This window comes from Mesoplodon densirostris, chromosome 12 (genome assembly GCF_025265405.1).
Source record: "Mesoplodon densirostris isolate mMesDen1 chromosome 12, mMesDen1 primary haplotype, whole genome shotgun sequence".
Lineage (NCBI taxonomy): Eukaryota > Metazoa > Chordata > Mammalia > Artiodactyla > Ziphiidae > Mesoplodon > Mesoplodon densirostris.
In genome coordinates, this window is record NC_082672.1 from 35,167,820 (window position 1) to 35,189,989 (window position 22,170).

General features: G+C 34.7%; 1 protein-coding gene across 1 annotated transcript in view; it reads left to right on the forward strand.

The window, feature by feature from the left end:
• The first annotated feature begins 6,684 nt into the window (after positions 1 to 6,684).
• The window catches only part of THEMIS (thymocyte selection associated), a 166,135-nt gene continuing 150,649 nt past the window's right edge, over positions 6,685 to 22,170 (forward strand). Inside the window, exon 1 of the mRNA XM_060114530.1 lies at positions 6,685 to 6,775. Coding sequence (XP_059970513.1) covers positions 6,685 to 6,775 — 91 coding nt within the window. The remainder of the gene's footprint in view (positions 6,776 to 22,170) is intronic.

Below are 22,170 nucleotides of genomic sequence, written 5' to 3' on the forward strand. Positions count from 1 at the left end.
TTCCTTCCTCTGTAATTTTTTGGAAAAGTTTGAGAAGGATGGGTGTTAACGCTTCTCTAAATGTTGGATAGAATTCACCTGTGAAGCCATCTAGTCCTGGACTTTTGTTTGTTGGAAGATTTTTAATTACAGTTTCAATTTCATTACTTGTGATTGGTCTGTTCATGTTTTCTATTTCTTCCTGATTCAGTCTCAGAAGGTTGTGCTTTTCTAAGAATTTGTCCATTGCTTCCAGGTTGTCCATTTTATTGGCATAGAGTTGCTTGTAGTAGTCTCTTATGATGCTTTGTATTTCTGTGGTGTCCGTTGTAACTTCTTTTTCATTTCTAATTTTATTGATTTGAGTCCTCTCCCTCTTTTTCTTGATGAGTCTGGCTAAAGGTTTATCAATTTTGTTTATCTTCTCGAAGAACCAGCTTTTAGTTTTATTGATCTTTGCTATTGTTTTCTTTGTTTCTATTTCATTTATTTATGCTCTGATCTTTATGATTTCTTTCCTTCTGCTAACTTTGGGTTTTGTTTGTTCTTCTTTCTCTAGTTCCTTTAGGTGTAAGGTTAGATTGTTTATTTGAGATTTTACTTGTTTCTTGAGATAGGACTGTATTGCTATAAACTTCCCTCTTAGAACTGCTTTTGCTGCATCCCATAGGTTTTGGATCATTGTGTTTTCATAGTCATTTGTCTCTAGGTACTTTTTGATTTCCTCTTTGATTTCTTCAGTGATCGCTTGGTTATTCAGTAATGTATTGTTTAACCTCCATGTGTTTGTGTTTTTTACGTTTTTTTCCCTGTAATTTATTTCTAATCTCAAACTGTTGTGGTTGGAAAAGATGCTTGATATGATTTCAGTTTTCTTAAATTTACCAAGGCTTGATTTGTGACCCACGATGTGATCTATCCTGGAGAACATTCCACGTACACTTGAGAAAGAAGTGTAATCTGCTGTTTTCCGATGGAATGTCCTATAAATATCAATTAAAGCTGTCTGATCTATTGTGTCATTTAAAGCTTGTGTTTCCTTATTAATTTTCTGTCTGGGTGATCTGTCCATTGGTGTAAGTGAGGTGTTAAAGTCACACACTATTATTGTGTTACTGTTGATATTCTCTTTTACAGCTGTTTGCGTTTCCCTTATGTATTGAAGTGCTCCTATGTTGGCTGCATATATATTTATAATTGTTATATCTTCTTATTGTATTGATCCCTTGGTCATTATATAGTCTCCTTCCTTGTCTCTTGTAACATTCTTTATTTTAAAGTCTATTTTATCTGATATGAGTATTGCTACTCCAGGTTTCTTTTGATTTCCATTTGCATGGAAAATCTTTTTCCTCCCCTCACTTTCAGTTTGTATGTGTCCCTAGGTCTGAAGTGGGTCTCTTGTAGACAGCATATATATGGGTCTTGTTTTTGTATCCATTCAGTAAGCCTGTGTCTTTTGGTTGGAGCATTTATTCCATTCACATTTAAGATAATTAACGATATGTATGTTCCTATTACCATTTTCTTAATTGTTTTGGGTTTGTTTTTGTAGGTCCTTTTCTTCTCTTGTGTTTCCCACTTAGAGAAGTTCCTTTAGCATTTGTTGTAGAGCTGGTTTGGTGGTGGTGAATTTTCTTAGCTTTTGCTTGTCTGTAGAGCTTTGGATTTCTCCATCAAATCTGAATGAGATCCTTGCCGGGTAGAGTAATCTTGGTTGTAGGTTCTTCCCTTTCATCACTTTAGATATATTGTGCCACTGCCTTCTGGCTTGTAGAGTTTCTGCTGAGAAATCATCTGTTAACCTTCTGGGAGTTCCCTTGTATGTTATTTGTCATTTTTCCCTTGCTGCTTTTAATAATCTTTCTCTGTCTTTAACTTTTGTCAATTTGATTGCTGTGTGTCTTGGTGTGTTTCTCCTTGGGTTTATTCTGCCTGGGACTGTCTGTGCTTCCTGAACTTGGGGGGCAATTTCCTTTCCCTTGTTAGGGGAGTTTTTGACTATAATCTCTTCCAGTGTTTTCTCAGGTCCTTTCTCTCTCTCTTCTCCTTCTGGTACCCCTATAATGCAAATGTTGGTGGGTTTGATGTTGTCCCAGAGGTTGAGATTGTCTTCATTTCTTTTCATTCTTTTTTCTTTATTCTGTTCCATGGCAGTGATTTCCACCATTCTGTCTTCCAGTTCACTTATCTGTTCTTCTGCTTCAGTTATTCTGCTATTGATTCCTTGTAGTGTGTTTTTCATTTCAGTTATTGTTTTGTTCATCTCTGTTTGTTTGCTCTTTAATTCTTCTGTGTCTTTGTTAAACATTTCTTGCATCTTGATCTTTGCGTCCATTCTTTTTCTGAGGTCCTGGATCATCTTCACTATCATTCTGAATTCTTTTTCTGGAAGTTTGCCTATCTCCACTTCATTTAGTTATTTTTATGGGGTTTTATCTTGTTCCTTCATCTAATACATAGCCCTCTGCCTTTTCATTTTGCCTATCTTTCTGTGAATGTGGTTTTCATTCCACAGCCTGCAGGATTGGAGTTCTTCTTGCTTCTCCTCTCTGCCCTCTGGTGGATGAGGGTATCTAAGAGGCTTGTGCAAGCTTCCTGATGTGAGGGACTAGTGGTGGGTAGAGCTGGGTGTTGCTTTGGTGGGCAGAGCTCAGTAAAACTTTAATCTGCTTCTCTGCTGATGGGCGGGGCTGAGTTCCCTCCCTGTTGGTTGTTTGGCCTGAGGCGACCCAGCCCTGGAGGTTCAGGCTCTTTGGTGGGGCTAATGGCGTATTCTGGGAGGGCTCATGCCAAGGAGTATTTCCCAGAACTTCTGCTGCCAGTGTCCTTGTCCCCGTGGTGAGCCACAGCCACCCTCCTCCTCTGCAGGACACCCTCCAACAGTAGCAGGTAGGTCTGGTTCAGTCTCCTATGGAGTCACTGCTCCTTCCTCCTGGGTATTGATGCACACACTACTTTGTGTGTGCCCTTCAAGAGCGGATTCTCTGTTTCCCCCAGTCCTGTTGAAGTCCTGCAATCAAATCCCGCTAGCCTTCAAAGTCTGATTCTCTGGGAATTCCTCCTCCCGTTGCCAGACCCCCAGGTTGGGAAGCCTGATGTGGGGCTCAGAACCTTCACTCCAGTGGGTAGACTTCTGTGGTATAAGTGTTCTCCGGTTTGTGAGTCACCCACCCAGCAGTTATGGGATTTGATTTTATTGTGATTATGCCCCTCCTGCCATCTCATTGTGCTTCTCTTTTGTCTTTGGATGGGAGGTATCTTCTTTGGTGAGTTCCAGTGTCTTCCTGTCAGTTATTGTTCAGCAATTAGTTGTGATTCTGCTGCTCTCGCAAGAGGGAGTGAGTGCACATCCTTCTCTTCCACCATCTTGAACCAATCTCTTTACTACCACTTTTTGCTTTGCTTTTCAGCTTCTCTCTTGGTGCCAACTACTAATCCACAAATGCCTTGAGGGGAAAAGAAGTGTAGAATATTGGAATCCCCTCACCTTGTGTTTCCCTGCCTTTCCAGATCTTGATTCTCAAGTCCTGACTGCCCTGATGGCTCTCTTGTTCTTTAAAACTGGTTTTAAAAAAGTATCCACTTCTCAAGTTGTCCTTGGTGGAAGAGTTGGTCAAATCCAAGCTAATAGCCAGAAGCAGAAATTCTTAAATATTTTTATTTTGTGTGAATAATTAGTGATCTTTGTGGATCCAGGACATTAATTTTTTATTTAAAGTATTTTTTCTATTTTGTTAAAGCTCATTTTTAATTTATAGAAGTATTTCATATGTCTGTTGTCAAATTTATTAGTCTTTTCCCTTAAGACTTTCACTGATGCTAAGAAATAGTTCTTTCCTTACTTCTCCAGATATTTTTCTGTTTTTTCCTTTGGTTTATTTTTACTTAAATTTAATTTTTCAATTGATATAAATTTAATTTTTTGCATAGAATTTTGGGAAGCTTATTTTTAAAATTATTTAACCCCTATTTGTTGGATGAAATATTTTTCCCTACTGCTTTGAAATTTCATCTTTTTCATATAGTAAATTATTACCTATACTGTTGATTGAAATAAAAATGCAAAACATGAGAGCTGTGAGTTTCAGTTTTATTTGCGGACTTATTGAGGACTATAGCCCAGGAGACAGCCTCTCAGTTATCTCTGAGGAACTTCTCAGAAGGGGTGGGGTGGGAGGTTAGCATATATGTAATTCTGGAGAAGGCGTACGTGCAATCAAGCACACAGCTCAGTGGAAGATTGCTGCTAGTCATGAGGAACAGATATTTCATTTAATGATTTTAGTACTTTTCTATGAATGGGAAGATGCAAGAAAATGAGTTCTTAAAATTTTCTCCTGAGAATATCTAACTATCTGAAGGCCTGTTCTGCCAGTTTTCCTGCAGCACTGACTGCCTCATTCCTGATCTCTGTCCTGAACTCTTTTCGGGATGTGTTGAAAACCAGCAACTGCAGTGGCTAATGACTCAGTTCTTGTAAAACTGGGTGGTGAGGGACCGTCTTTAGTTGGCAATGCTTTGCTTTATTTCTGAATTCTCATTGATCAGACTATTATTACACCGGTAATCTGCTGTTTCAGTTATTAAACTTTAATAATTGATTTTACTACTTGGTTGTTCAGGGACTCTCTTATTATTCTTATTTGTCAATTTCATCTTGGCTGTTCATGTCAGGATTTCTTTGCCTACAGTGTCAGAAGTGATTATGATCTGAACTGAAGTAGTAATAGTGGAGATACAGAGCAAGAACAAAGTGAGTGTTATTGATTATTGCCACCTATAGTGCTTGAGGGATTTGGAGGCTGGATATGGCATCTCCCATGATTCAGACTTCTGGCTTGAGAAAGTGAGAGAATTGTAGTGTCGTTAACTAAGATTGAGAGAAAGAAAGAAACAGAATGTAACAGAAAGGGAAAATCATTTGTTGAAAGAGCAAAAGCAGGAGTAGCAAAGACAATTGTAAAAGATTGGTAATATTTTGAAATAGCTTCTTTGACTAGTAAGATAGAAAGTTGATGTGGGAAAATATTTAAAAAATCAAGTGAAGTCCAGTTTGGTTTAGATATCAAATGAAATTTGCTGTGGTACCAGTTCTAACAAATGTACAATTTTTAAGGAGCAGTCCATAGCAGCTCTTTTCATATATTCAACCATGTGAGATACAGTTAGGCTGTAAACAATTTTTGTAGTCGATTGAAGGGCCTAAGCTTGGGAGAAGGGGTGCAGAAGGCAGACTGATCAAGTTTAGCAGGTTTTTGCGCAAAAAAGTTGCAAATGAGGAAGTAGAAGCTACTGGTGAAAAAACGATTGATGTGGCCTTATAAATTTTAGTTTTGTAAAGAAAGAAATGAAGCCAGGCAGATTATTGCAAGTATCAAATATGATTTTAAGAGCTGAAAGAGTTTTATAAGCTCTATATCAAAATAAGGTAGTGCCTTTAATTTTCTTAGATATTTACATGAAGGTGGAGCTGGGATGTGCCCTGACCCTCTCTATCTGGCTATGTATGCTCTTTGCAGCCTAAGGCTAAAACAGTTTCTAGACAGGGAGCCTGGAGTCCAATTTATAAGGAGAATATGCAGCTTCTTAGCTTCTTTCACTGTATTTATACCAACCAGTGTTCTTTTAGTCACCCTTAAAGAGACTTTAAAAATACCACCTTGAACTGTATACTCTAGCTCTAAAATATTGTCTTATTTAAATACAAAGACTAGAGAGTGGAAGATTTTTAAGAGATTTATTTTTATGAGGCTTTTCTTTCTTCCTTTGACTTTGGTCATCCTCACCCCTCCCTACTGCAAATTTGGACCTCATGATCAGAATTGTAGAATTTTGGCCTTAGAAGAAATGATACAATTTATTTGACTCTAACTTTTTCTCCATTACATAAATGAGACAAATGAGGGACAGAGAAGACAAGGCTGACGTCACCTGTAAGTCAAAAGCAGAGCTAAACCCAGGAAATTCAGGTTTCCTAATAATGGATTTAGATACTTTCACTATAGTGCGACGATTAGAAAATTAATATTAATTTACTGTATCACTTTGCATAGTGCATTCCTCCCCCACTCTCCTTTAATATTCAGTTTTAATGTGGAAGAATAAAAGTGGTTTTGATCCCCTCTCTTCAGAGTATCAGATTTCTGAAAAGAGCTGACACAAAGCACTTTCGTAACCAAATTTAATATAAAAGCACTGAGAGTATGCAAATAAAGCACAGAGCCAAACTTTAGAAGTGAAGTAAAGAGATAAAGAATTAATACGGTGCCCTTTTTAAGATTGGCCTTTAGTCCTGAATTCCTGTTCTTTCCTGGTTGACAAACCAGAAGCAACCGTGACCTCAAACATCCTAGCCCCTGCTTGAGATGCACACCTGGACCAGCGACAAAGAGAGCTACTTGTCAGTTTTCGCTTTTTTGGCAGTGTCTGTTCAGATATGCTCACCACACCCCCATCCTGTTCTACTTCAGTGTTAAAAGGAAATGAAGCCACAATGAGAACTAAAAAGAGATGAAACACCTTTTGTCCCCTGCCTCCTCACTGCCCTCCCCACACAGAGCTACTCCACCCAAGTCGGGCTCCAGTGTGACATTCCTGCCTGAGAAAGGAATGATGAGGTGAGACTACAGTTGCAGACAAGTGACACCCAGAAGCCAAAAGCTTCTGTAAGTACCAGGTCTGCACAAGACCCAAGCCAAAGCAATGGCATTGTCGCTGGAAGAATTCATCCACTCCCTTGACCTCAGGACCCTCCCCAGGGTCCTAGAAATCCAGTCAGGCTTCTATTTTGAAGGTAAGCACCTTCCCATCTCTGGCTAGAAAGTGCTCATAAGGTATATACTCTTGGGAATTTTAGTGGAAATTTTTAACAGAATATATGAATTCTGTTAGAGGAAAGGTGGTCATCAGGGAAAGTAATTAACTGAGGAATGGTCGAGACCCAATAGTATTGGAGAAAGAAGAAATGAGATAGGACTCTGGGGGGTGGATAGGGACTAGGAATTGAGTGAAGCTTCTTGGCCTTCAAATAGTTCAACACGAATGATGAATTATTTCTGCCTTTTCTTTGAAATTGGTTGTAACTCGAGTGAAAAGTTAAGTTTTCCATATCTATGTTTCTAGAATATGAAATATAGTTTTAAAAAAAGCAACTATTAAAAGCACAGCATTTAGAAAGAAAAATTCACCAAACTCTTAACCACTTCTAAAAGTTGCTTGTATCAGCGCTTCTCTCACTCTTTCTGTAGTGGCCTAACTTCCAATTTCTTAAATAATGGCATTCTTATTTGAAGGTATAGAAGTTAATGTTTACTAATTGCAAGGTAATTTTTAAAGAATCTATGGCAGAGTTCTAAAGTCAGAGTTCAGCTAAGATTATTGAATAAGTTAGTGTGCCTTGTTGTAACTTACTGTATTAATTCAGTAAAAGAGCATTAAGACCTACAACACATACAACACATACCCTAGAATATTTAAGAAGTGATTTGAATACATGTAAGACAGAGTCATTTTCTGGGCAAATATGCATTTTTGGTTCCCAGAGTCGTAGAATTGAGGCAGTAGTAGAGTTAAATACAGACAAACTACTGGGAAGATGAAGCATTTTTGGTAGGCAAGTCTTTCCCTTTTATAGACAAAATAATTGTTTAGGTATTATGAAATAAAACAAAGCTTGACAAATGTCAGACCCAGTTCATACACACACGCACACACACACACACACACACAAAAGCACACATACACACACCTGTAGGCAATGAATTGGTGCAGGCAGCCTTCAGTTTTATATAGACCGTTTTGTTTAATTCATTTGTAAATTGATTATTTTGAATCAGACCATATTTTTCCATATATATAATATCATGAAATGTATCTTTGTTCTTAAGCTGGCCCCAAGTCATTTTCTTGTCTCATTTTTTTGTGCTTTTGAGGTTTCTCATAATAAAGTTCTTCCTCATGTTCGGTTTACAAAGATATTTTCCTATTTTATTTTACATCAACTTTACAGTTTTATATTTCACATTTAATTTTTAAACTATGCCATGAAAGGGAGAGGAATCCAATTTTAGCTTTTTTCCGTATAGTAACCACAATGTCTCAGCACCATTTACTAAGCTAGTTATCCTTTCCCCTTTGATTTGTGTTGTTGTCTTGAAATTATGCTCACATCTGGGTTGGTCTGTCTCTGAAGTATCTCTTCTATGTCATTAGTCTGTATTTTCTCAATTGTGTTGAAGCATTATTTTTGTAACTATGGCTCTAGAATAATAGTTCATGTAGAAACCAATCTCTTGTTTTTACTCCTTTATTCTAAGTTGATGTAGCTATTCATAGACCTTTCAAACATGTCTTTAAATAAATCAACTGATTACTTTAAAAATCCAACTGAAATTTGTATTGGATTATATTGATTTTATAGATTAACTTGGGAAGAATTGAGTCTTACACTAAGTCTTACTAAAGAACATAGTCTCTCCATGTGTTCAGACTATCTTCATCTTTTAATACTTTACTATTATGTTATACCTCAATTAAGAGAAAGAAGCATACACCTTGATGAATTTTCACAAATTAAGTACATTCATGTAACCACCATCATGGTCAGGAAATAGAAACTTACAAGTATTCTGGAAGTTCCATCTTATACCCTTTCTCAATCATTATCCACATTCCTCCCCAAAAGTAACCATTATCATGAATTTTGCCCATGTATGAACTTTATATTAATGGAAAATTATAATATGTATCTTTTTATGTTTGACATATCTGTTAATATTATCTTTGTAAAATTAAACCATGCTCTTCTATATAGCTTATTTATTCCAGTGTGTATAATATTCCATTGGATGAATATATCACAATTTATTTATCCATTCCACTACTAATGGACATTTGGATTATTTCCAGTTGGAGATGTCAACAGTAATGTTGTCATGAACATTCTTGTACATGTGTGTTCACATGTGTATAGCATTCAACTGGGTGTATAAATGAGAGGAATTGCCACATCACACAGTGTGTATATGTTCAGCCTGGGTAGGTAATGGAAAACAAGTTTCCTAAGTACTAATAGTTATACCACTTTACATTCCTACCAGCAGAATATGAGAGCTCTAATTAACCCATATTTTTGACAATACTTGATATTATCAGTCTTTTTAAAATAATTGAGATTTAATTTAGGTATAACATTGTATTAGTTTCAGGTATACAAAATAATGGTTCAATATTTGTATGTATAGCAAAATGATCACCACAGTAGGTCTAGTTAACATTTATTACCACATGTAATTACAATTTTTTTCTTGTGATGGGGACGTCTAAGATTTACTTTCTTAGCAACTTTCAGAACCTGGCTGTCTCCTCAAAAGCCAAGGATTTAATTATGTAAGTGATAAGCATTGGGTTTTTAAAAAATCTCCCTGATGATTAAAAATGCAGCCAAATTTGAGAACTACTACTGTAAAATTGGTTCTCCCATTTGTTATTAGTAGTGCATTGGTTTAGAGAGAATTCACATCATTTTAAATGAAGTCTTCTGATCCATGAACCTAGTATATCTGTCTAGTTATATGAATAGACCTCTTTTCACTCCTGTCAATAACGTTTTATAATTTTTATTTGTGGAGTTCTTACATTTCTATTTCAGATTTATTCTTAGTTATTTGATTTTTTAAATTCCATTATAAGTGGTATCTTTTGAAGTTTTCATTTTTTTTTGTTGTGTTTGTTGAATTCTAAGAATATATCTTTAGATTATTTTAGATATATACACATTTAAGTTTTCTGTGTATATTGATTGAATCTTATGTCTTCTTTCCAATGATTGTACTTTATTTTCCTTCAGTTGAAGTACTAGCTAGTGCTTCTAGTATAATATTGAATAAGAGTAATGATAAAGGACCTCCTTGTCCCACTCACAACCATAGAGAGAAAGTTTTAATAATTTATCATTAAATATAATGTTTGTTTTAGTTTAAAGAAGTTTCTAGTTTTTTACCAGTTTTTTAAAAAGTCATGAATGTATGTTTAATTTATCAAATATTTTTCTATAACTTTTGTGATAATATGATTTTTTACATTGACGTTTTTTGAATGTTAAGCCATTTATTTGTGGAATAAAATCAATTTGGTGATATATCACTGAATTCAGTTTATTAGTTGTAAAGAACTTTTATATTTCTTTTAGGGTTGAAATTGGCTTATAATTTTTATTTCTTATAACATCCTACCGAGGTTTTTTTGTTATGTTGAAATTATAGAACTTCTTGGTTAAGTCTTTTTCTCTCCTTCTAAAGATATTATATAAATTAGATGTCATTTTTTATTTAAATATTTAGTAGAATTCCAAATGAAGCCATTCTGAGCCGGGATTTCTAAATTAGACATGTTTTTAATTATGATTTCAGTTTTTTAAACAGTAAGGTCTTCCCATCCATGAGCATAGTTTATCTCTCATTAAAACAAACAAACAAACAAACAGCTCATTTTTGGGATCATGTATTAGAATTTTAAAAATATGTCTCCATAGAGATCTTGTGTATTCTAAGCTAGTTCCAAGAATGCAGACACGTACACATACTATATTACTATGTTGATAGATAGCGTATTTCCTCTGTTCTCACTGGTTACCACTGAAGTGGAAAAATGCAGGTGAATATTATTAGCAGTACTGATGAACCCTCATTAATTCTCATAGTTTATCTTTTTTATTTCTCTGGTTTTTCTAAATAGATATTGATGTCATTAGAAAATATCGAGTTGTGTCTCTTCCCTACTATGTTCTACAACTGTCCGTTTTTTCTTACCTTCATAGTATAGTCCAGGGCCTCCAGTACTGTGTTAAATAATGGGAATTCTGAATCATAAAGAAAATGCATCTAAAATTCCTCCATTAAGTATAATGCTCTAGAACTGGTGTTTAACTATCACTAAATTAAGCAAGTTCCTATCTATTCCTTTCTAGGTATTTTCATAATAAATAGGTATGGAACTTAATACTGTATCATTGACTAAGATAATAACATGGTTTGGTTTCTTTAGTCTGCTAATGGTAAATTACCTTTAAAGACTTTTCAAATTGAAGGATCCTTTCATATTATACATATATACATTTGAAATACAGTGTAGGAGTTTGATATTATATTTAAGATTTTTGTATTTGATCGTAATTGAAATGAGCTAATAGACTCATCTTCTATTTTAGATTCAAGATAACACTAGCTTTCTAAAATGAGCTACATAGATTTTGTTGTTTTCTGTTTTCTGAGGTATTTGCAAAAAAAAGAAATGGGCTTTAAACACTTCCTTTAATTTGGTAGAATTCTGTAAGAACTACTGGACATGGAATTTTTTGGAGGGAAATCAGAATTTGGTTTTGTTAAAATTCTCTGTTGTTTTGCTTCTCTCATTGATTTCTGACTTGATCTTCATTATTTTCTTGCATCCTCTGTTTTCTCTCTTGCTGCTTTTCTAGCTCCCTAATTTAAATCACAGTCATTTTAAAAACGTTTCTTGCTTCTTGGTAAGTGTGCTTAAACCTGTATTTTTCTCTAAATATTTCTTTGTTTCCCATAAATTTTGCCATGTAGTATTTTCACTCTTACTCAGTTCTAAGAACATGTTTTCCTTTTAAATCCAATGGCTATTTATTTAATTTACTGATAATATAAAATTTCCTTTAGCTGTTCTTTGCTTTTAGTTACTAATTCTATTGTATGTTGTTAGAGAACAATAGTCTGTATTATATTATTGTTCCTTTGAAATTGATTCAGGCTTCCTTTATGACATGAAACATGTCTTATTTTGGAAATATTTCATATGAGCTCAAAAAAGCATGTTTTGTTGTTTAGTACACTATCTATATATACCAAATAGCTTGTTTTTAATTGTTTTGTTCAGATCTTGCTCTCACTGCTTATTTTTCTTCTGCTTTACCTGTCATTTTCTGAGAGGGTTATGTGAAATAGTCCTTCAGCAGTTCATTTTTCTAGTTCACTCCTCATTTCTTTCTATCTTTTGTTCCATCATATTTTTGAGGCTTAGTTGTTGCATGTCCTTATGCTATGAGGGTTATATCTTCAACTCTATTATTATCATCCTTTTCCCTATATAGCTTTTTATTAAGTCCTATTTTGTTTGATAATCATATTGCTACTCCAGTTTTTGTTTGGAATATTTTTTTCTAAGCATTTATTTCCATTTTTTTTGGTGTCTCTTGTTTTAAGTGCAAGGAAACATATTCTTCCTCCTCTTGATGCTTCTCGTGTTGGTGCAGGCAGTGGAATCAGGCTTCACCCGTGCTGTGGTGATGACTCCATGACAGGAGATTTTTGGGGAATGGAGGTTTGAAGGAACTTGAGGAAGGCGACATGAAGTCATGTAAGGTTCTGTGGTACTGGATTGAGTACTCCCAGTTTACAACAACAATGATAATAGGCAGCATGATACACTCAATAGCATGTTGCTCAGGCACTTATTGGATTGCCCTACCTCATGAGATAAGGCATAGATCTGTGTGTTATAAACTCAGGACTTGGCTTCCTGACTGTTTACACATGAGAGATGATTTCATGGTCAACTTACAACATTCAACATTTGCTTTGTCCCTCTCTTAAGAAAAAAAAAAGCCTCATCATAACCTTGAAAATTGATGTGAAGTTTTTTTTTTGATGTGAAGATCAATTGAGCTATTGTATACAAAATAGTTAGCAAAACGGCTGACCAATAGAAATCTTGCAGTAAATCTTAACTATTATTATTGTGATTACCATAATATTGGCATATTATGAGGAAAACTGATCACCCATTTCTAAAAAGTAAAACTAATTTGAATTCCGCTACTGCTGCATATCCCAACATAAGTTAAAATGGAGAAAAAATACTAAAAGTTAAAATATTAACAATAAAAGTGCTCAAAGAAGCCACAGAAGAATATTAAACTAGGGACTCTAAAAGATGAAAACATCGAATTTATGAAATAGAAAACTTCCTTCTTGAAAAAAAATTACATAAATGTGGATGAAAGACAAACTACAAACTGGGAAAATATTCACAATATATATAGCAGATAGAATGTAAATATCCTCAGTGTATAAGGAATTTATTAAATAACAATAAACAAACCTGAATATAAAATTTTTAAATGGGAAAAAGATACAAAAGGCAGCTTACATGCCAGAATCATATAAAATTTTTCAAATTTACTAACAATAAAATACAAATAAAGCACTAAATCACGCAGTCATTTCTTAGGTCACAGATATTAAAAATCCACAAAACCCAATGTAGGTGTGAATGTGTAGAAATGAGGGGAGGCACAGGCGGTGGGTGTGTAAATGGTTACAGACTTTTTAGGTCTCAACTGGGCAATAAGCATCCATGTATAACATGTACATAAACATCTGACCTCTAGAAAGTAACTTAAAATATAATTACAAAAAGCAAAAATGATTATATTACAATGATCATAGCAGCATGTTTTATAGACAAACATCAAGTGAGCCTCAGCATGGACTAGCTTATATAAATTACAATAACACATTATCAAGCATCGTTCAAAAGCCTAGAATCATGGAGGGGATGGGGTAAGCCACTACCCTATTGGAGCTTATGTTCCAGTGGCTGGAACAAATGACAAACAACCCACAGGTTTAAAATATACACAAGTACCATGAAGATCTAAATAGGTAGAGAGTAAAGCAAAGCAGAGGGAAGAGATGATCTTTTGATAGGGTGATCAGGGCAGATATCTCTGATGAGATGAAATTTGAGCAGAGGCCAGAATAAACTAAGCTAATAAGCCTTGCACATTTCTGGAAGAACATTTCTGCTGAGGACAGAGCAAGTGCAAACCACATAACAGATTTCTTCATCTAATTAAGAAACAAAGAGGAGACAGTGAGGATAAAGCAGAGCAATTGAAGGGAAGTGTAGTGGGAGATGAGGCTGAGGACGTGGGGATGTACAAATTTTGTAGGCCTTAAAGGCCATGGAACACATAATTTAGTACAGAGTCGGGCTGAGGAAGCAGGTGGAGACCTCTAAGATAAAATGATCAGGGAAGGCCACTCTAAAGAGCTGATTTAGTAGCAGAGACCTGAATGTTTAGAAGGAATCAGACAAGAAAATATCCAGGAGATAAGTGTTCCAAACAGAGTGAACAGCTAGTGCAAACATTTGGGGACCCAAAGGGGCTTAGTCTGAGGAAGAGAAAAATATCCCTGTACCTTGAACATACAGAAGAAAGCAGAGAGGAAATCTTATGAGAAGAGGTTTAAGGAGTGGGCAAGAGCATTTCAAGGAGTTTAGATTTTATCAGTGCTAATGACCAGTTTGCAGCAAGAGATTGACAGGACCTGATCACCTTTTTAGGAGAATCATTGGCTGCTCTGGTGTTAGTGGGGCAAAAGTGGGTTGAGACACATTAGGACCATGTAATAATCCAGAAGAGAGATCATGGTGCCTTCATTCAGCTGGAAGGGAAATGACCAATCTAGGATATGCTTTGGAGGTAGAAATGTCAAGACTTGCTAATGGATTTGATATGAGGTGTGAGGAAGGGGAAGACTAAAGGATGCATGGGAGGACTTTGACCTAAATGATTAGGTTTGTGCATTTGACAAAGTTGTGAAGATCTGGGGAGAGAGAGTTTTGGGGGAAAAAATAAATTATATATAATTTATTTTTATTTATAATATAAACCTTAATATATCAGTTTCTTTATTGATATTTATGGTCATTCTAAGGCATACAAAATAATTAAAATTGTAAGAGGATAAAGTAAATATAAAATTAATAGTATTTTAAACAATTTAAATTTTTATTAATAATAAAACTCGTTTTCTCTCATAAAAGTTAACTTTGTTATAACATATTAACTATTATTGAACATTATTGAAAATATTAAACATTTCCATTACTGAATACTCCAATATTTATAAAAATGTTGATTTAATATCGTGATAGACTGATTCAAAGACATAGCTCTAATGTATTTATTTCAGTACTTGTAAATAATAGCTCTTAAAGATATCTTATAAAGGTCCAGTATACAGCATGTATACACCATATAAAATATATGCTTAGGGAAGATTTATCATTAATGTTGGTGGCCATCAATCCATATGTGAAGTAACCTTCTTTATAAATCTGGTTTTGGCAGTTTCTTTAGACAGCAATTGTATGTAGCTGATGACAAGTTTGTACTAGGAATAGAAGTGTCATTCTGCCATCTTCTTGATAGGGTCTGCAATTTTCAGTTCTCAGATGTCTCTGTAGGCATCTTACAAAGTTATTGTCTATTTTGTGAGAGTTGAAATTAGATTATAATAATTCTTAAAACAACTTTACTTGACACATGTAAAATCCATTATATGGAAGTATTGCAAGTATATGAATGAATTAGGACAATTCTTTTAACTCTCATTCTTTTGGAATTCCCAGTCTGTCTCAATATATTGTGGACTATACATGTCATGTGACCATCTGATGTAGGAATAAATTAAGATTTCTTTATTATTAAATACTAATGGAGTTTAAAATTAAATTTTAGAAAACCTTTGTATTAAATATTAGTATAGGTTAATTTTGTTTATATAAAAATGAGTATGAATTGAAGGTCTAATATTTTCTTCTCTTATCTCACATCTTATAAAAATAATTATCATAGATTTTTCTCTTTCTTTCAAGTACATCATGGAATTGGACTTCCCTACACTTTTGTGGCCATAGGACTTACATTGGCCAATGTAATGAGAGCAGAGATAAGGTGTATCATTTTGGACTGATGCTTTAAGAACTAGTTCATAATTTAACATATTTCATCCTGGTAGATCATGTCAAAATGGAGCCTTCAACAGTCTGGGTCCCTAAGTAACTATAATTATTAGAGACCCTGCCCTCACCCACTTGAACTGGACATGTAATGAAATGAGAAATACACCTTTGTTACTTTAACCTCTGAGAATTTGAGGTTGTTCGTTATCTCAGCATAACAAAATTTCCTTACTGATATAAGTTATATTTATTATGACTGGAACTGTACTTACTATCAGTTAAAAAAATTAGACATTAGACATTCTGGAGAGAGTCATATAATGCCAGGAAAGTTAGTTGGTAATAATGTTACCGCGTGTTTATGGAAAGGTGAGTTCGCCACTCTGTATTCAGGAAATATCTGTTGCTTCTTTGACTATTCTGCATATTGCTAACATTATCATCTATCACTATTTTTTTTTTTTTTTTTTTTTTTTTTTGCGGTATGCGGGCCTCTCACTGTTGTGGCCTCTCCCGTTGTGGAGCGCAGGCTCCGGACGTGCAGGCTCAGCAGCCATGGCTCATGGGCCTAGCCACTCCGCGGCATGTGGGATCTTCCCAGACCGGGGCACGAACCCGTGTCCCCTGCATCGGCAGGTGGACTCTCAACCACTGTGCCACCAGAGAAGCCCTACCATCTATCACTATTTACTTCATATATGTAACCAGTTTGGTGTTGACTTAAAATTTTTGCAAAAACAAAGTTTGTTTGCATTATGATCCTGTTCAATGAACTGGATATTGAAAAAATTCTATTTTTCTCTATAGAAATAATACGTGCACATGGCTAGAAAGTTGGACAAAGTAGAAGCACAAATATTCAATAACTTCATCAAATAGAGAGAATATGATTAACATTTTGATGTATTATCTTCTAATTTTTTTTAAAGTATGAATTAACTTTTAAAAGGAGAAAAATTGATGCCAATTTTCCCCCCATGCTTTATCCAGAATATCACTACTCGCACTGCAACCTCCATCTTCCCCCTTGGTTCAAATCATCATAACTTATTGCCAGGATTATCAAAATAGCCACCTAATTTGTCTCCCTACTTCTCTTTCACTCCTGAAGTCTATTCTCATAGCATCCAGAGTCATGCTTTTAAGTGGTATGCCAGATTATGCCATTCCTCTGTTAAAGAACCTCCTATAGCTCTCCCATTTTTTCTTAAAATAAGGACCTTAAAATGAGTAATAAGGCCTTTTATTTTTCTCTACTTACTCCCATTATTTCTTTGAGTTTATTGTTTACTAATCTTCTCCTTCTTGCCGCACTGACCTCCTCACTGTTCCTCAAACTTGAGGTTGTGCTCCAGCCTTAAAGCTTTGCTCACACTCTTCCCTTGGGTTGGCAAGCTCTTCAACCAGATGTCAACTTGGCTAACTCCTTTCTCTGTGAGGCTTACCTGACCACCCTATTTAATACTGCAAATTTTCTGTTCCTCCTTCGCTATATTCCCTATCCTCATTATTATATTCTTCATTTTTTTGAACCAAAACACTATCTTCTTCTTATATATCATGTAGGTTATTATTTATTGTTTATTTTTCTATCCTTTCCCATTAGATTTTTCTTACAGCTTAATTGATGTATAATTTTTTTTTTTTTTCGGTACGCGGGCCTCTCACTGTTGTGGCCTCTCCCGTTGCGGAGCACAGGCTCCAGATGCACAGGCTCAGCGGCCATGGCTCACGGGCCTAGCCGTTCCGCGGCATGTGGGATCTTCCCGGACCGGGGCACGAACCCGTGTCCTCTGCATCAGCAGGCGGACTCTCAACCACTGCGCCACCAGGGAAGCCCGATGTATAATTTTTTAAACCATAAAATTCATCCATTATAGGTGTTCAATTCAATGATTTTTAGTAAATTTATAGAGTTGTGCAACCACCACCGATTTTAGACTATTTCCATCACCTCAAAGAAGTCCCTTGAGCTATTTGCCAATCATTATTGCTTACATTTCCAGCCCCAGGCAACCACTGCTCTGCTTTCTATCTATAAATTTGCCTTTCCCGGACATTTCATATAAAATAAATCACACAGTATGTAGTCTTTTGAAACTAACTTCTTTTACTTAGCTTAATGTTTTTAAGGTTCATCTATGTTGGAGCATATATTAATATTCTGGTGTGTTTTTGTTGCTAAATAATATTTTATGTATGGATATACCACATTTTGTTTATCCAACACCAGTTAAAGGTCATTTGTATTATTTCCCTTTGGAGATAACATGAATAATGTACCGTTTTATGTTCCCATTTACAATGTATTTGGATTCCAATTTCTCCAAATCCTTACCAAAACTTGGTACTGTCTTTTGTATTATAGCCAAAGGTATCTCATAGTAGTTTTAATTTCATTTCCTTAATGACAAGTGATATTGAACATTTTTTTTTCTGTGCTTATAAGCAATTTATTTGTCTTTTTTGAAATAAAATGTCTCTTTTTTTTTGCCAATCTTTGTCCTCTTGTTATTGAGCTATAAGACTTATTTCTGTATTCTGGATATTTGATTTGCAAATTTTTTCAGTTATATAATTGAAAATATTTTCTTCCCTTCTGTGGCTTGTCTTTTCACTTTCATAATATTATCTTTTGAAACAAAAAGGTTTTAAATTTAGAAGCCCAATTATCAATTTTTTTAGGGCTCATATTTTGTTATCATGTTACCTAACCCCAAGTCACAAAAATTTCCTCCTGTTTTGTGTTGGGGGCCTACCAGATCACTCCCAGTCTTGTTGATTTTCTAGAAATACAGAACTCAGAAAACCTGTTATACTCAGAGTTATGGTTTATCACAGGGAACGAATGGAAACTAAAGCCAGCAAAGGAAAAAGGCATATATGGCAAGGTGTATGAGAAAACAGGCACGAACTGTCAGTTATCCTCTCCCAGTGAAGATACATGGATAGTGCTTAATTCTCCTAGCAATGATGTGTCACAACAAGGACAAAGTGTTTCCAGTTAGGGAAGCTCATCTGTGCCTTTGTGTCCAATGTTTTTATGGGAGCAGTTACATAGGCATTGAGGATTTGTGTGACTGACCTTAGCTACTGGGTCTCTAGGCCCTCTAGAGATTAAGTGGTATGATCCAGGACCCCAAGTGAACAAAAACAGGCATTCACCATAGATCACTTTGTTCCCATAAACTATCTGGTGTGGCCCAAGATCCCAGATATACAGAAACACTCTATCTGGCAGGATATTCCAAGGGCTTAGATGTTATCTCTCAGGAGCCAAGCAAGGGATAGTCCTTTCTTTGAAATGTGCAGAGTTTGAGCACCCCAAGTAATAGTTAACCCATTACTGCACAGTTTTTTTTATAAGAGTTTTATCTTATCTTTAGATCTAAGATCCATTTGAGTTAGCCAGAATTTTCAAAAGGCTTAATTCCAAGTAACAGAAGAATTAATCAACTTTCTACACAGTTACAAAGCATGCAGGGGATGATTTAAGTACAACAAGCTCTCTCTAGCTGAGAGAGGTGAGGGGGTTAACCAAACAGATATCTGGGTGAATGGCTTTCCAAGTTGAGAGAATATCTTTAGCGAAGTATTACGGTGAGAGTGTGTTGGCATATTCCAGAAAAAGTGAGAAACCAGTAAGGCTGGAAGGAGGAGGAGAGTGAACAGAAATGATATCAGAGAGGAAATGGTGGAGAACCATATATGGTCCTTTTGGATATTGTAAGAGTTTTACTCTTAGAAGAATTGGGAACTTGGAGATATCAATCTACATTAGCAAAAACAACTAAAGCAATGCTAGAACTCTTCTCTTCACTATGGCTAGAGACTCCATTAGCCATTTCTTCTGTTTATCAAAAAGAATACTGATGAAACCACATGTACATTTGCAGAAGTCAGAGCATAGTTTTGCGTAAATAAGCCCATAAATATAATGTTCAGAAGTGCTTCTTACAGCAATTTTTAAATACCATGAAAATGTTCTTCCCTCTTGAGAAAAGTAAGATTTGGAGGAGGTAATATTTTTAAATATTGTGTTTTGAATATAGTAAATATCATATTTCTTTTTCCTGACAAAATATGTTAAAATCATGGAAATTATTCCTTTAAATTGTATATCTACCTCCCTTCATTTCTTCCTTCTATCCTTCCTTCTACAAAATGAATAGAGTTTGATTCTTGCCCTTAAGGCCTCCTTAGGCCAGTGAAAGAAGATAGATTTTTAAAAAATCAATATTTGTGATACAATGTGAAAGGTGCTTTAATAGATATAAACTGTTTTGAGAACACTGGGAACTTACCACCCAAACAGCTTATCACACAAAAAACTTACCAAGAGGTGGTGATTTTTTTTTCTGCAGCCTATATAGAAGATGAGCAGGCAAATAAGAAAATTTCAGAATGAGAGAAAAGTGTTTAGATCATTATACAAGTTTGCAAATTTGAAATATGGTCCAAGAACAGCTCAGGGAATAATAGGTGATCAGATAATTTGTGGTCATATTTTAAGTGGCTTCTGAACTATAATAAGGATATTGAATTTATGCTGTAATCAATAGGAACCTTTAAAAGGATATTATTTTTATAATGTGTTTTCCTGACTGTAAAAAAGTAGATCACGTTCACTGTAAATTTGAAAATTATAGATAAAGCTAAAGAATTTCTGAAATGTTTAAGGCAAAAAAATCATCTCAGATGGTAGATTAGACATCCATTCCAATAGAGGTTTACTAGATGGATATGAGACAAACAACAAGGAGCTAATAGCAGCTACAAATAGAAGGGACAAGACAGGATCGGTGGTCTTTTTGGGTAGAATATTCTGAACTTGACAATTTGTGAGAAGCTGTGAGCAAGAGGGAGGGGTTGATGACAGACTGGAGGTTTCTGGGCTAAGTAAACGTGGTAGGTGATAAAAATATTACTTATAAGACTTGCCACAAGAGCAGCAGTCGTTTTGGAGATAGAGGCATGATTCAGTTACATTCCAAAGAGTATGAAGCTCCTGTCGGACATTCAGATGCAGATGAACAATAACCCACAAAAATGTATGTCTGAAGTAAAAAGCATAGTAAAATTCTCAGATTTAATATTACAGAATAGTAAGTGCATGAAAGAAGTTTGTTTCAGGGATTGCCCTGTAGTCCATGTGTCAGGTCAGAAGAAATATGTGGATCTCAAAGAACACCAACATGGAAAATATGGATAGAGGAGGAGTTGGTCAAGCCAAAAAAAAAAAAAAAGAAAAAGAAAAAAGAAAAAAAAAGTCTCTGTTGGAGGAGAAACAGGAGAAAGTGGGCTAGTTTGTCAATGAAAATAAATGAATTAGAGCACTAGAATGAGAAAGTGTCAGAGATAAATGTTTGTTATCAGCACATAGTTTATGGTAGCTTAGTGATTATGATTATAGCTCTAAATACTGAAGGATTATTATGGGCCAGGTATCTTTGTATAGATTTGGGTGTGTAAGCATATGTAATACATGTATAAATGTATTTTATATATGTATATGTCTATACATAAATGTATGTGAATATATCTAATACAACACATTAGCACAATTTAATTAAATAATACTTTATATATTCTCATTTATACACAAATTTAGTACAACTACACATATATATTTAATCTTATTAAATTTTTTAATTAATTGTATTATAAAGATATTTAATCCTTGGAGTTATCTGCTGAAATTATTATTATTATTTATATTTTCAAGTCACCTGTTTGCCTATTTGCCCCAGGGATAAAACTTAAAGTGAAGTTTATTCTTGCTCTGCCTACCTGAAGAGTTTAAAAAATTCTATAGTGAATCTTATCCTTAGAGAACCATCAATGCTTTTAGAAATTTTATAACTATTTACTGTTTGACTATACAGTTGGGTTATAAACATACACAAGAAATAACTTGTATTAGATAAACACTTGTTTTGTATTTTAATATCTTATTACTGGTTACAATTGCAGTTTGATAAGTATTGAAATATGACATTAAAAAATTAAACCAGTTAGACAAGTATATTGAATAACGATAGATAGTGAATTATGCATTATATGAACATGACTTTTATTAATTTGATGCATATATGAGTTCATATGGCAAAAAATTGTGCTATTTTAATGCCGACATAATTCTTTTATGGCTAATTGAATTTAATTTTCCTCAGTCTTAATTTAATGAGCTAGGGATATGGTAGTAAAATCAGCGAAAATTTGAAAATTATAGCATTGTATTCAACTTGCATTTATTCATATTTCATAGGCTTTAAATATTAGGACAAAAGAAAACTTTTTTCACTTTTTAATATGAATTCACAATATTGATAGTGGTTTATACAGACTCAAGAGGAATAAAATTATGTATAAATCTAATGAAATATGGCCTGTCACATTCTTAAAAAAGAA